Here is an 18,126-nt window from a genome sequence, read left to right on the forward strand (position 1 = left end):
TACTAGTAATAATTAAAAAATATTGAACTACAAATTATTTCTATAAATAATAATAAAAATCTGCATATTAGAAAAAGCGGAAGTAAGAGTTCTCTGGATGAATTCTTATTATAATTAAATACAAAATTCCCTAATCCTGGAATGTTTGAGCAATATTAACTCGCTCTAATAATTGATCTGCACTTCTGATAGCCATCCAGATAGAACATGAAAGGAACCTAGAAACAACAAGCTCTGATTGATCAAACCATTCCCATTGATTTAAAATCAATAGAAAAAAATGTAATTAGAAAAAGCTATTAGAAAGTTTCAATGGCTTCCACATACGCATGTGATTGATCACGCAAACACATGTTATGCACTGAGAGATTGTGGCACTGCGACTACTGCTGTCTTGGTTTTTTTCATTCCCAATGAATTTATCTGTTCTTTCAAATATATATAACGTAAATTGATTTAAATCATATTCGAGCATTTCTTTTATCGCCACTTATTATCGTTGATCTATTCACTCTGGATTTTGTAAAAAGTAAAGTAAAATTAGTGTTTTCATTTGGTGAGTATTTCAAAATTTCTCAAAATTCAAATTTCTAAAACTTTTTCAAAATTTGTTTTACGTAAGTACTTTTGATACCTGTTTACGAATAAATGAAAGTGAATGATTATTTATTGAGACATTTATCGTTTGAAATGAGTATTGTTGCAGTAGATCCGTGATTATGAATTATACTTGGAACTGATCATTCGTAGTGTACACTCTTTGCCTTTAATGCATTGTAGCTCCTAGACCTAATGAATGAACGTCACAGCAACTACTCCATAGACAATAATGATGAGATGAAAATGGGAAGGTGATGATAATGATGATGATGATCTAACATTGAGCTGCGCCGGATTCCGTTGAAAACCCTAGGAACCGGATCTATTTAAAAAGGACCGTTCTTTAGTACGAAAAATTTTACAATTAGCTATGGCACAGAAATGCACATAGTAGCTTGTCACTAGTTTACACCACTAACACGATAAACATGTATATTTTTCTGTCGCACAAATTGCTCTTTAACTGCAACGTTTGGTAGTAAACCGTAATAATTTAGTTGCATTTACACTATCAGGTCTATTTTCCGTTTGGCTCGAGACAAAATTGAATCAAGATTTTGCCATATTTCATAACACTTTAGTTTTTGGGCCTGTGTATAGCGTTAGGCAAGATGCAACCGAAGCCGGAGTGTTTTGATTACCATGAAACTATGAGAGTGCAAATTGCAAGCTATGATGCTTACAGTGTTTGCGATGTGATTCTCATCGTACGGGGTTGTTCGAGCACAATGACCGGGAGAGACATTCAACACCTGAGAGACCGGCTGAGAGAAGATTCATTCAAGTAGGCGCATACTACCAACTCTCATATTTATCGTCGCATTTGTTTGTAGATTACCGGTGTGTCGTAGATTACAATTCATGTTATAGGCTTTTGAGGAGATAAAGCATGTACTATTTACATTGAAGTTTTTGAAATAATTTTTAACAAAATATGCATACTATTTTTATATTAAAAAAGCCCCGTATAATTCAATGGTTAAGCTGAGTACATTTCACCGCAATATTTGTTAGAAAGTTCATCATACTTTAAACTTCCACATTACATGAGAAGAAGAGTCATTTTTTTATTAAACATAAATCATTTGGCGATAATTAGACTCATCCTCTGTACTGCACAAGCCACAAAACGTATTTTATTCACACTAATATAAAACAACTGCTCAGCAGATGGTGGCAGATGAAAGATGTAAGACACTGTACTTAATCGTTTCACAATGAAACATTTGACACGAAATTAAATAATAAAGAGCATTCGGAGATGTATGAATGCATAATTGAATCAGCAGTTACCTCACGGATGTTTTGGAGACTGTGAATGTAGGAGCTAAAAGTAGTTATCATCATTACGGCATTCCGGTTGTGAATCTCAACACCATAGCACGTGCGCATGATCTGAAATTTTTCCGATTGAGAAAACAAAAACAAAACCTCCCACATGATATGTTTCTATCGCACGAAATGCTTAACTTCAGAAAACAGCTATCGAATGAGAGATACATAATAAGAGATGGAGAAAGAGAGATAGTAAGAAAATGGAAAAAGCATAGTTGTTTTAAGGCATGAATGTTATGTACACGAATTTTGAGCAAAATCTGTAGCGACCTTTATCGTAAAAAGTTTATTTTTCAACATCCTGGTCAATTCACAAATGGAAAAAATCTCTTTTAAGAGTTTCAATAAATATTTCTTCTTCTCAACTTTTAAATACAATCCGCACTTTTGCTAATTCAAACTGTAAACGGATAAATGTATAATCAACCATCGTATATCGAAAAATTAATCACAAAGGTATTTATTATCTTGAATACTAAAATGCTTTGATTAATTCAGTTTCGGAATCGTTTTATCGAGCACTTTATTGATTGCAAATCTCTATGTAAAGATGACAAAAACATACAATGGATAGTAATATATATATAGAAAATCAACGTCACCATTACTTAAACGGCATAGAAGTATTTACAACATTTTCTGCAGGGCTTCAGAGAAAACTGGCTCGAAAAATTTGCGATAAAACCTGCCCCATCGCTTTTCTGATCCGTCGCAAATGATATGGTTTTGCGTTAATTTTTACACTCAGAGATCACAATATCTCTTTTGTTTGAAATATCAATATTTAATACTGTATTAGAATCACTTTGCGTTTGAACGTCTAATTAAGCCAATTATGTAAAAGAAATAACGTTTTCTCCATCGCGCCCTTCTTCGTTTTCCTGGTCATTTGGGACAGTTGAAAATTCTGCTATGTAACATGAAAAGATATTGTCGAGAACTTCTTTTACCATTTTCAATTTTGACGTTTCGAAGGAAAGAAGATCAAATTGCTGCTTTAGTGTAATCATTTGTTCTGCTATAGGTGGGTTTTTGCCAACTAATACTTTTGAATCGTTGTGGTTTTCAACGTAGAAATTGTTGTTACTGCAATCTTTTATGCAGGCATACATTAACTCGAGAGATTTAATCAAATTTACTATGTCTTTTTCGCAGCACAATTCGATGGAGTGGATCCGCTGTGCTTTCAGGTTATGTATCTTAATTTGTTCCAATAATGCACTCAAGCTTCCATATATATTATCCCAGATCAATGAAGTATGAGCATAAGATTTCTCGTCGAACATATCTGTAGAAAACAAAAGTGTTACAGCAAACTATCCTTAATTTACGTACCTATGGATTTCTTACGACTGTAGAAAACTTTCATATTTCCTCTTTGCTCTTTTAAGCTGGCAAGCATTTCTTTGTTTTTATTTTCAGCCATGTGGAAATGAATCGATCGAGGAATCAGTCAACAAAATGTGAGAAACTTGCTATACACAAAATACAGAGGCGCACAAAATAAAATATTATGTTGTTTATCCTTCCAATCCATTGATTCTTTAAAAAGTTTTGACATTATATTGTAACGGTTAGCTGCTGTCAGTTGATCTCTGTTTATATTACTTTTTTCAAGAGTTGATATGTTTTAGTAGAAAAAGATAATTTTAATAATCAAATTTTGAATTCTCATTTCAAGCGATAGTCAACAAGGTTTGTACTACAATAATTCAATATCAGCTGTAACAATTCTAAATCATGTAATTGGAATAAAATTACTTTTAGATAAAAGTCAAGTAAATTTACATAGGTGTGGGACTTTCTCAAACTTTTAGCATAATCGTTAAATTGAAATTTTATGTCCAATTCAATAGATGGCTTCTTAAGAAATAAACCATAAAAAAACGAATCATATTCATTTTCTTTTCAGTCTTTCTGTATAGCATTTAGATCCCATTACTTTATTTTTAGTTTAATTCAAAACCAGTCAATGAATGAAATGCAATATATTTGCAAATACTATGACTTCTCCTTTTCCTCGTCTTATATTATTTGTTACCATGCTAGCATCCCACACATTTTTCCTAGTATTTGTTTGTTTAGATGAAAAATGGGTAATTTGTTTCTCATTGATAATGATTGCCACATGCACGAAGAGCTAATTATCTTTCAATCGGTTTTACCAAGTATACCTTTCTTTCTAGGGATTGGCTTTTCCTGTGTTAAATAGTTTTTCTAGAAAGTATGTAGAAAGTAGTTTGTGTAGATTGCTTACTAAAGGTTTCTAAATATCCACTACTCTGATATTAATTTTTTTGTAATTTTTCCATTTTTGTAACTTTTTGTGATGAAGTATAGTTAAATTAGCAACACTGAAGAGAGCAATTTCATACGTGAAGCACATATTTTTCTAAAAAAAACAACAAGATCGATGTGCTAAAAAGTATATCTGCCGCATAAGTCGCGTATACTGTTTCTAAAACTTCAGATTTTTCAGATTGAATAATTAATACAAACAAATTGTGGAGCAAAGTTGCATCTTGCTGTATTATTGTACTTTTTATTTCAAGATATATAACCATAAATTAAATCAATTACTTTTGTATTATTATTAATGATATTTTGCTGTTTCTTGATTTACCATTACAAAAACAACAAAAATAATTTTTTTGTAAAATTGTTATCTTAAATCGTAAACTTACTTTAGAATTCTAATGGAACTTGTTGGAATTTTATGTTAAACTCATTTTAAACCATGAAATTGTTGCTTAACATTTGCAAAACATTTGGATGGTGCGTTAGTATTTTTAGTATTCGTTTGTTTTTAAAACATAGTTCAATTATCGTGTTGTTTATGTGTAATCTTCTTGGACTGTTTGATAATTCAGTATTTTAAATAATCAGAAATGGGATAAGGCAAGCTCGAAGTTGTTTGAACTTTAGTAAGATGTCTTTACATTTAAAGTCATGCTGTTTCAGGATTGATAATAAAGTACAACCCACTGGAAATGTAAAGGTGAAATGTTTCCAAAAATAGCACATATTGAACAATACGTCATATTTAGTATTTTTGGGTAACGCCTGCATCGCGGTACATTTATATTTTTTTCTTATTTTAAGTAATTCTTGATCTTCTGTTTGCATATACGAGGATATCTGTGTGTACTAGCATACTCAAATGCTATTGTGAGTACTGCACGCGTAAAACTTCTCTTTCTCTTTTCCTAGACCAGCCACTTGAAAGCACCGTGCGCAATACGTTTGTCAAATGTTGCAGAGAAGAAATCATTACAAATTTTTCTCAAGTTATGCCGATTCTCGATCGTCGATTTGTTATTACGGCGCATCGTAATGCAATAACAGTATGTAAACGCTGATATTCGATCAAACGAGTTCGTTGAAGAGGTCCTCGCTCTTTCTCTAACTATTTTTTATTCACTGTTCTGTCTCGTTATCTGCTTTGTCTCCATGTTCGTCTAGAAAATATTCACCCACTCATTCTCTTGTTTTCATTCTCACGCGACGATGTATGACTAATATGTTTACGATACGCTCGACGAAGTTACTCTCCTTTTCCGTTTAGCTTGGTTTTCTTCATGCTATCTTACTACCCAACACACACATGCACCGCATAGTAGCGACATTATATCATATTGCCAACGTTCAAGTAGGGGATTGGTTGGAGTCTGGTGATGCTCGAGAAGGTGGCTTAGTCGAAGTGCGCGAGTATGTAGTGTTTCACTCACTCTCTTCGTGTGCGGTTGTGTTCGGAGGATTGCGAATGTTTCATCTCGATCATCATTGGTGGCGATAATCAGTATTGCATAGTGCCCTTTCCGCAGCACGGGGAGAGTTGTCGGTTGATCGGTGGGTTTGTTTTGTTTACATTGTATTTCAATGATATCTGTACCAGTGGTTTGATGCATTGTTGATGGTGTTGTTTGAAAATTTCTTTCCAATTGTGCGAAGAACCGATTGCTATAAGAAAATCCTTTACGCCTACAAGCACACATGTATGGTACTTATTGATTGTGTGGCGGTAGAAGTCAATGGAAGAAACGAGGATCGATCGCGGGATGTTAATGGGAGTGCATTACATTTGTCGATAACTGGACCCGTACTGAAAGAACATTCAATTGGTGCTACTGTACTGGTGTTGATAACTATGATACGATCAGGTGTGGTTACTGCACATTGCAGTTAAGGTGCATTGTTTTTTGATTTCATACTTGTAGCACGTTGACGAAACAGGTGTGTGTTGTGTTTGCCAGTTTTACGCTACCGACTTAAGTGGTTTTTTAAGGGTGTGTCAACGATATGTAATGCATTGCATCGTTGACAAACGTTAGAAGCAACAGGATAAGGAATAATTCGGAATCTTTTCCGCAGCATTCGCCTGTCTGTTTGCCTTGTCGTGTTTCAAAGTCCAGGCTATTTTGTGTAGCTTATACCAACATCATAACCAAGAAGGCGTTATGGATCAGACCGCCCGGAACAGAGTGTGACGTGATCATTTGGCCTTGCCAAAACCTGAATACCCAAACCCGCAACAACACGGCAACGACACAAACAGCACGGTCTGCCGTGACGCGAGTGAAAAGGCCTACGTCACTTTCAGCTTCAAAAAAGGTAACAAACTACGCCCGTACAAATCGTGTTACCATCCAAGTTTGTCTCACCGAGTATTGATTGTGGCCAAGAACATTTTGTTTTTTTTTACAATTATTGGCTGTATCTTCCAGAAATATGACTCCCAGGCTCTCCATAGGATTTATTAGGCTCCCGAGAGGATGTAATCCTTTTTCTTCGTTATAAGCAAATATGAGCTGCCTGCTCAATTTAATGACTTTGAGCCTACTTAATTGGTGAATATTAAGTACATTTTGGTTCTTAAGTTGAATACTTGTTGTTTTTCTTTATCATTTTGCTTCATTAGTTTTGTTGAGATGTTTTTGAAAATTCGATTTGAGAGAAGATATCAGTAAAGCATTGAAAATAATTCGATAAAACAAGTAAGTTAATCAGACTTGTTTTTTTTTATATCCACGAAAGATTCAAAAATAAGACATGAATTAAGAAGATGCAAGAATTAGTTGAATAATGAAGCTATTTATTTTGCATACGATACCCATAAAACACGGCAACTAAGTAAAAAAACTTCGTCAATAGTATTGTTCGTGGGTGATGGCATACACAAGAGAAAATAACAGAACGATCAATGAAATATAAAATCAATTTAAAAAAATCATTACTAATATTTCTGGAACACATTTGCATTCCAACTTTCATGGACTGCAGTTACAAATGAGAATATTTTTCAGGGGCATTCTCAGGTCATGGCGAGTTGACCCTAATCGATATGATTCACGTTAAACATGGGTATAGATTTATTTTTAGCTACCGCGAAACGGCGAGGCTCAACTAAATTTAGCTCAAGTCCCATCTTTATCATTTCAACCATCGGGAAACGCCTGTCTAGCTGCAAATAACCTCCATTGAAACGAAATGGTATTCGCAATATGATGGCTTTCATAGTGATCGCTATTCTCATTGATGCTGCGCAGTCGAAGCCGAATGGATTGTTTTAATCGAAATGTACACGTTTGGCTAAGGTTTCTCGCATCCAGATTTTCTCTTCGGGATAATCATTCCTTATTGAGAGCAATGCTTTCTTTGTATTGTACCGATTCATGGACAGACGTCGGCTCGTACACTCAGAATTTAAGTCGAAATTAGTCGGGCGTGCGTAGAAGCAACCAATACCAACTGCTTGTTGGAATATTAGTTGTTTGGCATTCTGGTTGTCTGGCTGAATGCTAAACAAGTTGGCAAATCCAAATCGTCTTCGTCTTTCGGTGTTTGGAGTTGTGTGATTGCGCTCTCCCACTCATTCTGTCGTAACGCAGCTTCTCGGGATGCTGTATGGTGGTATTTACGGCCACGGACTATTTCCAAGCAATATTCGTAGCACCAAAGACAAGATGTGAAAAATACAAAAACCTTAAAAATTATGACCGCACCAAAGGTAACCTTACAACGATTTGGGCCGAGTTTTATTTTTGGAAATCGTTCTTTTTACTCTCACAGCTATGTACGCTGGCAAATGACCTGCAGTAGTATTTGTGTAACAAATTTGACTATTAAGAGCTAGAACTGGCTGCATGGTAAAACAGTCTTCGTTAAGTTTCTGGTAGTAATACGCAACTGAAAAATGTATCATGGAATGTACTAAAGAGAAAAACCTTATTTCAACGAAATATATCTTGGTCAGGCTTCTAACTGTAAACTAGATTGATAATTGTTCTAACTTATAGTTAAAAAAAAGAATATCTACACCAATTTAGCATGCATCTGAAAGATCAAATATGTGTTGTTATCTCAATATACATGTTTAGCACCCAAGCAATTAGAATTATTCAAAAAAGTAATAATGTAAAAAACCATATGTTATTATAATGAGTTTAGGATTAGCTGGGTTAGCATTAATCATCAATAAAATCAGATGATGTTAACATATGTTTCAGACGTATGTTAACATTTTCAATTGCGTTTGGCTGTTCTTGTCTCCCATTTATTGCCCGTGACAAACTATTGATGCGGTGGAAATGTATTTTTTAATAGTTTTTAAGAATAATCTTTGATTTGTTTAACATCATTATATTTTGACCTAAGCAAAATGGCATAAAAATAAGCCAAAATTTGAAGATTGACTGCATGTCAATTTAAAAAAAAAATATGTTAAACACATTTTTCAGTTCATTCTTTTGGAACAATTTTGGAAACCACACATCCAAAAATTGTAATATGCTTTTGTCTGTGACCGGCTGTCGTAGTGAAGGTGTTTAACTAAGGGTACATTGTGTTATGTATGGGTGTAGTTACAGCAGAATCATAGAGCTGTACTCATATGTATCGCAATTTTGCTACTATCGTTAGGTAATTGTATCGCTGGTATTTGAACAAATGCATCGCAGCTGGAAAAGAAATCAGATAAAATCTTGATTGTGTGGCTAAATAATAAAATAATTTGAGCTTCACATAATAAATAACGTACTACCCTCAAAGTAATTTGTTTATATGAAATTGAATTGGAATTGGAAAAACCACACGATTTCTTCAAGTAGCATTTGTGATGTTTGCTCCGAGTGATTTTTTAAGTTTTAATAATCTACAGTAAAACAAAGTATCCATGATTGATATAATTACTTTAGAGACATAAACATATTAAATAGGTTTTTTGTTAAGTTTGGCTAGATACGCGATCGAGAAATACGCATCGCTTGCTCTCTGTACAGACCACACTGAATTTTACAAGCAGACAGTAATATATGCATTCTGGACGACCTTGACCTGAATGGGCTTTCCTTCTTCTCGTGCCAAGCTCAATTTAAGACATACGATATACAATTTCTTGTATACCTGCTTCTCTTTTGTTGATGGTTGCTTAAATATTAATCATATGTTTTTTTGAATTAATATTAAATTTATAACACATATGCATTTTCTTTACAATTTAAAGTAACCACGTAATAATTCTTTTTCTTTTCAGCCAATATAACAACACAAGCAATTAAATTTATTTTACATTTCTTGGCTTTCAAATTTAACATAAGAATGATTGTGAATGTATTGGTTTGTGTTCATTTTAAATGTCATCAATTAATTAATATATTCCAGCTGTATTATTGTTTCGCAATGATTACCTGATGTTGCTATATTTTTGTAATTCATTCGTATTTTGATTAACCTCTTTTTAATTTGAGCAATTCATCTTGGACAAATGCATGCAGTTGTAAAAATTCCATGCAGTAAAAAAGAATTGTTTATAATGGAAGATATTTGAGCGAAATCGTCATTAAGCTCAATGTAAAAAAAAGCATAATACATAGACATTCTATAGTGTAGCACTGTTTTTATACTCGTTTAAAAGAACGAGTCTGAAGTAATACGATGTTCTTCGTACCGTAACATCACGGATGGATTAACCTTTCATAAAAGTGGAAACGGTGTGAATGTGATGTACTGTGCTTTTTGTGTATAAATCGCTCAAAAAGCACAGTGCATCACATTCTCTCTGTGTGCTCGGTATATTTTCAAAAAATAGAAAAGTTTGAAATCCATCGTCTGCTACATTCAAGTTATTCTGAGTCATGTTTTATTGTTTCTTTGCCTCAGGATGAAATTGACTGAAAACTGGTTCTACATAAGTTTTAAACGATCCTCCATCGATACCGACGCATGAAAGCTGTCAAAGAATTTGATGTGCTGTAGAACTTAACTTGCAAAGAAAGTGTGATGAAGAACGTAAATGATCAAAATTGGTAAAACTTATCAATAAAATTGCATAAAATATTCTTATTCCAAATTGATGGAAGCCATTTCATCAAGAATATGAAAAACACAACACAATGGAGCAATTGTTTGTTTGGAAAAAGATTTGCGCGATTTAATTGAAATCTTTTTATTTAGAAAAGAAAAAAAAACATCTTTAAATGCTGACAAAACGGTCGACATCCATTAGAATAGAAATAAAAAAGCATCTTCAAATGAATTGGCATCGATTGGTAACAGTTCGAATGAAAATGCATTGAACTTGTGAGATAGATAAATCATAAGACATTAATTGAAACTAATGATTCTTCTTCATTCCGTTCGCTACCTATTCGTTAATGGTGAGGATTCGTACGGAGCTATGATTAATGGCGCGATCGACTAATTGGAATTACGCTGTTTGCGTAAGAAACAGTCGGTCAGCTTTTGTATTTAACACATTAATTAATGAAATACTCTGATTGCTGTAGTTCGGTGTTGGAAAAGTTTCTTGACAAAGAAGTATCAACGATGAAACAATTCCTAGCATACATACTTCCATTTTCCTGCTAATTCTCACGTTAAGAGTACAGCGTCGACTTTCTAGTAATTGCTATAAACGAAAAGTTTCTCTAAATATATATACTTGGAAATATAAATATAAATTTCTATACAGCGATTTTTTGCGTTTACCTGTCGACTCTCACTGCTTCAAATGCAATGCTTGTGATTTGCCCATAACACCACGGCTACAAATTGTTCGTTGATCCGATTTGTTTGAATAACTGTTAGATGAAAAAGAGGAGAGCGCATGAAAGCAAAGAGATATGCTTGTTTAGTGCAGCATGTAGTTGGTCATTGACGACAGCATTTCTAGACTGATGCAGCAGAGGTGTGTAAGGCTTGAACTCCGAAAAAGTCTTCAGACGTTGGATCCAAAAAGGAGCGTTGGTATGCAGTGATTGCTGCCTTTTAGCTAATTGATATGTATTCTCACTTGTAGTAGTCAGGCGATTGCGATCGCATGCATGAACATTTCTTCGTGTGGCCGTTACCTCGTTTGATTATTCGTTTGCGGCTCCGGTGGAATGATATGGTGAATTTGCAACCTGTAACTCAGATTGCGCCCTGTGCGAACCATAGAGAGTGACTCCATGTGACGAGTCTGGGCGGTGAACGAGTTTTTGGCGTATGTAATCGTGGCCGCACGTCGTGGCCGCATACGTTTCGAGGTTGTGCAGGCCAGGGTAACGCAATGCAATACTAAAAATTCCGCTTCCATTTATGGTCAACATCTTCACAATCGATTTTGTGTCAAACAGCGCATTTCGCATACAGACATGCACAAATACATGATAATTGCATGTAGATACGTTCCACACTTTTGCGTGCGTGAGGGTTATGCGCCAACCAAAGTGTTCAAATCCGTGAACGGTGTGCCTGGCCTATCATCTTTTTACACTAGCATGTCGGTGGTTGTACGTAGGACAGGAACGAGAAAAAAACGAGTCTCCTCGAAATGGTGAGACATGCAGTCATGCTGTATGCTCGATCGACCCGATCTGCTGTGCGTTGTTCCATCGCGTTCCAGTTCCTGCATGGCCAGGCATATCATGATCTTAAAGGCAGCGTCGGGAACTTTAGGTTTCTAGAGTACGCTTCTTTTTGGGGAGGTGTGATTGGTTTCCTTTTTTGGGAAAATTCAAACTGAGAGAAGTCCACCCTGCATGCCGACAATGAGTTTTGGTTTCATGTTTCACGAAGTTTGTGATAGTTGGTCCCTATGTTTTCAGCGGCAGCGAAATGGCAGTCTATTTAGCGCAAGATAGTCATGAATGTTTTTTCATGGCCCGTTTTAGGAGGTGATCTTCAATTATTGTCGTGCTCGAGTACTAATACGTACATCTAGCTAATGGGTCGAATCTGGTGACGAAACATTGCTTAGCTTATTAATAAATATATTTTCAAGTTAGCTTGCTATACACAGAGGCTCAAAAACCTGGAGCTGTATTGCCCGAGTGTTGACTTGGTCTGGTGCTTCCTTAATATATTTTGCTTTATTTATGATTTATAACAATCCAAAATAAATGTTTAAAAATTACATACAAGTTTGTTGAAAGCAATGCTGTGCATACAATTCCAGGAAGTTTTTTTGTTGTACTGCAAAGGAAAAATGGAACATAAAACCATAGTTCATTTTTAACAAAGCTATAAAATTTGATAATTATATATAAAAAAATGAAATTAAAAAAAATCAAAAGTCTTTATTGTATGTTGCATTTTTTTTATAAAGATATAAAGTTATATAGTTTTGTAGATGCTTGATGTACAGATGATTGTGAATGCAAAATAAGGGTGTTTGCTGTATCAATATTAGATATAGGAACAAACGAACGATTTTGCATGAGAAATCGTGAGAATGAGGTTGCCGAGGAATATTTTTTCTTTTCAACAGGTGTATTCCCATTCTTCAAATTGAGCAAAGACAAGTTGGATGCCTTGGTTTAATTAACAAGTTACATGTTAGGGCTTGCCCGTGTAGCTTGTCCTCACTTCTTAAAGCAATCAAAATTCTCTTTCCGATTGCTTAGTGGTCCTTTTCTGGATTGCTATCTAGGTATCCATTTGAAACACGTCTCTGTAAATTTACCATGACTGCGGACACGTTTTTCGAACGTTGTAAATCCAGAGATGAAAAAACAAAAATTTAGCAAAATAGACTTAGCGAACACACGATCAACCGGATTTGGAACATATGCTTATATGGGGAACGAGTTGGATTATCATTCATGTCGAGTTACTGATATGGTAAAAACTACTCGTCACTGCTCGGTAAGGTGAGTGCCATATGGCAATAACATATGACATATTACCGGGCAAACAGTTTCGGACACTGTTCGGTTGTTCGAACGGGAAGATATATGTTTTGTTTTAACTGCTGATTCAGTTTCTACGAATGGTATAGAAGAAATAAATGATGACGTGTTATCAAATTTAGATTTTTTCTGCCACCTATTATCAATCATGGTGAGAAGTGACACCGTAAATTGTTTAGTGTTCTTTACTGTGTAGGTGATCAATGTAATGCATATGTTTTATAATGTAATACAACGTAAGGAGATAATAATGAGTTATAATTGCAATATAGGTAATCCATATAGATAATTGCAAACGTGAAATATGTGATTTAAAGAAGTGCAAACAAAATGTTATGAATTGTATGCCAATTTCATCCCAATATGATAAATTTATTCAATCAGTAATACTGGGATCTAAAATATCCCAGTTGAAATTTAGTTAAAATTGAACAAGTTTGGTTGTTCAACTTTGCTAATCGAAATAAATGGAATATTCATCTTGTCTTGTGCTTCTTCTAAAACAAATAAATGAATAAAAAAGCTAAATTCTGGTATAATTTGTCTTACCAATTTAGACCAATAGGATAAGCAAATAAATACAATGCCTTACAAATGCTAGATAACCATATGATTATAAACTTATAGCTCAAACCTATAGCATTCAAATCTTGTAGAATTTAGTTAAAACTTTATTTTAGTTTAGCTATTCTTTACTACTTCTTATTATGTTACAATCAAAATCATCAATCATATCCGTAAAACATGACTAATTATCATTTTTTTGAAGTATATTATCCTTCTGATTATTGGCATTGATATTCGTAGCATTAATCATTGGCTATTTATTGTGACTATCTTGTACTACTTGCAGTTATGGCATTGGCATTCAGTTTTCATATTTACCCAGTATAGCAGAAACTCATTTGAAGTTGTATTACAAGGAGCATTGAAGTAATTTTATGAATGCATCTGTAACGTTCTAATGATTCCGTTCTCTTTAAGTGATGACTTGACGTGGTTTTTTATTTATGAATGGAAATGGAAACAACCTTAAAGAAGATTGAAAGTCTGCGATTAAAAATAAAACGCGACATTTGGATGATGGCAACAAAGGCGCTTTTCACCTTCTAGAGATAAACGATTCATTCTGTTCTTGAACCTGATGCACAACCTGAGCCGTGATGTTGTGCTGGATGGACCAATGAAGGAGAATCAGTTAGCCTTTCTTCTTCTTGACCCAGTGGACAAAATACGGTCAAGGCTCATTTTGTTCATGTTGCCCTGAACCACCGATCGGCAGAGGTGCGAATACGTTTGTCGTAAGTTGGATGACCAATTTGGAGGATTGTGACATTAAATGTCTGCGATCGCGTGGAGAATGGTAGCAGAACTTGATGTTTTTCACAGTTTTAGTGAGAAATGTTGTGGTCGTTGAAATGTATTGATGTTTCTCCCGCACAATTTACAGCTGCAAAGAAAGGTTTAAGATTTAAATGAATGAAAGAACTCATACCGAGATCCAAGGCAGCTTGTATTCGATGTGGTTTTTGATCGAGCCAACTGTTGTTGATGTAAAAAAAAGAAAACGAAGCGAGAAAGAATGAAAGCATTTGTTTATGCCAAGGATACCAAAGCTTTTGTTTCGCGTTTACTGCGTTTTACCGAGTAAGCCTGTGTGTTTGCCTTACAAGATTGGCATATGGTAAATTGGTCTCAAATAGACGACATACCACAGCGTATCTTAAACTTTCGTTTAGCTTCAAGTCAAAACAATCATGTGTTGCTGATCGTAAAATAGAGAGAAGACTAGAATTTTGACCGGTATAACGAATTGCACAAATGTCAACAATCAAAACGAATTTGTGAATGCGAATTGCAATAATGTGCAAATTTGTGTTTATGCGAGTGAATGCAAAAATGCGAGTGTTTATAATTCGTAACTGATTTAGTCGTTTTTTAAACAGGCTAGGGCAGTTTATTTGACTTTTTTTTACCCTTTCAATTGTCAGTCATATTTTGTTTTCATAATAGCAGCATTTTTATTGAGGTGAATAAACATCACATACCATATGTTGTCAGATATGGCACTGTTTGATAAAGTGTTGAGTAGATATGTTTTCAAGTTTGTGTATCAGCATTGGGATATGTTACCTATATTGTTGCAGAGCTCGTCTTAACTGTTGTTTATAATATTGAACTCTGATTCAATTGATACTATTATTATTTTTTCTCGTTGCAGCATTTCTTGCAAAAGGCTAATTTTGAGGAAAATTGTTGTATCATAGATTTTGATATATACACGATCACAGACTATCAAAATAGGTGCCATGGGGAAAGATTACTACAAAACCCTCGGTATTCCGAAGGGTTCCACGGATGAAGATATTAAAAAGGCTTACCGAAAACTGGCACTAAAATATCATCCGGATAAAAACAAATCTCCTGGAGCTGAAGAAAAGTTCAAGGAAGTTGCTGAAGCGTACGAAGTGCTTTCGGATAAAAAGAAACGTGAAATGTATGACAAGTTTGGTGAAGATGGACTGAAAGGAAGTGAGTAGTTGGTCAAGCTGCAAATTTAAGACGTTTATTCGATTGGTGTTTTATTTGAATGGTCTGGATTGGGTTTACTTTCAGGAGCATCCAACGGCACGTCAAATTCGTCACAAAACTTCTCTTATGAATTCCATGGCGATCCTAGAGCTACTTTTGCACAATTTTTCGGTTCAAACAATCCATTTGGTTCTTTTTTCGACATGCACAATGACAGCTTATTTAACAGCAGTATTTTTAATGACGATGACTTCTTCACACCCTTAAGTGGTTTAGGCAACAGGCACGGTTTAGGTGGAGCCTTTAGGTATGAATTAATAAGGTTGAGGTTTTATTTCAACCTCATTTTCAAAATGATTATGAATATTGAATTGCATATTATTTTGGGTTATTTTTTTCATATAGGTCACATTCGTTCAACGTCCACTCACCGCTTAAGAAAGAGAAAGTCCAAGATCCACCAATCGAACATGATTTGTACGTTACCTTAGACGAGATTTATCATGGCTGTGTGAAGAAGATGAAGATCTCCCGTCGTGTTCTGCAGCCAGACGGTTCTTCAAAAAAGGAAGATAAATGTGTGAACATATCCATTAAACCTGGGTGGAAGTCAGGTACAAAGGTGACCTTCCAAAAAGAGGGGGATCAAACGAAGGGCAAAATACCTGCTGACATTGTGTTTATTATACGTGACAAACCACATGTCTGGTTCCGACGAGAAGGAAGCGATCTTCGATACACGGCTCGATTAACATTGAAACAGGTATGTTCATTTTAGTATTGCTTTATGTACGTCACATTTTGTGCAGGCTAGCAGTCTAATTTTTAAATCTTCATAAACTATCAAAAAAACAGCAACGAATATCTAAATATAACTCTCATCATATCATCTTGTTTTAGGCTCTCTGTGGGGTAATTTTTGAAGTGCCAACGATGACAGGTGAAAAACTACGTATTAGTACAAAACAAGAAATCATCAAGCCCAATACGATTAAGCGTATTCAAGGTTATGGACTTCCTTTTCCGAAAGAACCATCACGAAAAGGCGATCTTCTTGTAGCTTTCGATATAAAATTTCCCGACAAGCTTAGTCCATCGGAAAAAGAAATGTTGAACAATATGCTTCCCAACTCGTAGTTAGTGAAGAGATTACTAACTTTGAAGAATGATTTCTGTATGAATACATGTACTTGAATTACTTTTTCTGCTTATATAGACTAATTTCATCACATAAAAATGGATATAGTGACGCCAGCAGGATCGTAGTCATGTTCTATAATTAAAGCAAATCATTCAATGAAAATACCATTTGTATATAGAGCCATTGTATGTGACCTGCTATTTTCTGTTGGATCCTTTGAAGAGCAAATTTAGCATGCAATGATTTCGGAGTATAGTCAACATAAAATCAAACGGTACATCCTGAGTTTGATTACTGATTTCAATCCATTAATTTGAATAGCTGATCAGTCAGATTATGAGGGTTTTTTTAACTCAAATAATACGGCTGTAGGCCGTATCGTTTCTAATCATTTCTTTCATTAAGCTTTCAGCGTATTTAATAAAAAAAATTCTTAAAATATGCGTAACGAGCCTTTCAGTTATTTTTTATTAAATTATTCTTTATAATACGCCGCAATGAATATGACTGTGTATTGAATAAGGCAGATTCCTAAGCAGAGAGCAGTTTCTTAAAATTTCAGAGGCATCAAATCTGAAAAGGCATAATTATGCTATGACTAATGAAACATAATCTGAAATATGATCAATTTCTCGAAGAAAACTAATAATTGAATAAAAACTCGCGCCATCAAATTAAAAAATATATATTTGGAAATGTAAGCTATGATATCATACAGATTTTGAAACAAGACATCCGAAGAACTATTGAACTATCGTGAGACTATTGTGTGATTAAATATACAAATCGTATGATTTTATTTTGATTATTGTTCTTTCAGGATTTTATTTTCAGTCATCACATTGTAATGTTGCAATGTAACAAATACTTGGTTGTTGCAATGCAAACAATTATAAGTTTAATTCGGCGTTTTTTGAGTTTACACTGTTTAGATTTTTACATCTTTTGATTATTAATAGTACGATAAGGTCATTTTACCTAGTTATGCAACTCTTAGCTTTCGTAACTTCTCTATCTAGTATCCTGACATCTACTGTTCTTGTATCCTTCGGTCCTATTCCGTTTTAGCACTGCGTAGCCACTAAAAGAAAACATCGAAGATTAGCTGTGTTTCAAAATTTTAGAAGTTTAGAAATTTTAGAAACAAAAGTAGAAAGAATTGGGAAAGGAGGAGCTGATTCAAAAACGAGAAGACTCTGAAGGAGGGGTGACGGATAAAATTGTGTATTTGTCAAATGCATAGCTCTATTTCAGCACGTATACCAATACAGATTAGTTACAGACGCACGATACCGATACGATTTGGTATAAAAATTAGCACGTATACCAAGACTAAGTTACAGACAAAAT

General features: G+C 34.6%; 1 protein-coding gene across 2 annotated transcripts; it reads left to right on the plus strand.

Annotated features, from left to right (window-relative positions):
- Positions 1-5,700: 5,700 nt before the first annotated feature.
- On the plus strand, positions 5,701-17,452 carry LOC128727133 (dnaJ protein homolog 1). Of its 2 annotated transcripts, none has more exons than XM_053821002.1 (5): positions 5,701-5,784; positions 15,325-15,635; positions 15,720-15,942; positions 16,041-16,398; positions 16,536-17,452. In XM_053821002.1, the coding sequence occupies exons 2-5, from the start codon at positions 15,413-15,415 to the stop codon at positions 16,770-16,772; spliced, it is 1,041 nt and encodes a 346-aa protein (XP_053676977.1). In that variant the 5' UTR covers positions 5,701-5,784; positions 15,325-15,412; the 3' UTR covers positions 16,773-17,452. The 2 variants fall into 2 exon arrangements, with proteins under 2 accessions (XP_053676977.1, XP_053676978.1); XM_053821003.1 differs by having other exon boundaries at positions 15,723-15,942.
- The last annotated feature ends 674 nt before the right edge of the window (positions 17,453-18,126 follow it).

Source organism: Anopheles nili, chromosome 3 (assembly GCF_943737925.1).
Source record: "Anopheles nili chromosome 3, idAnoNiliSN_F5_01, whole genome shotgun sequence".
NCBI lineage: Eukaryota > Metazoa > Arthropoda > Insecta > Diptera > Culicidae > Anopheles > Anopheles nili.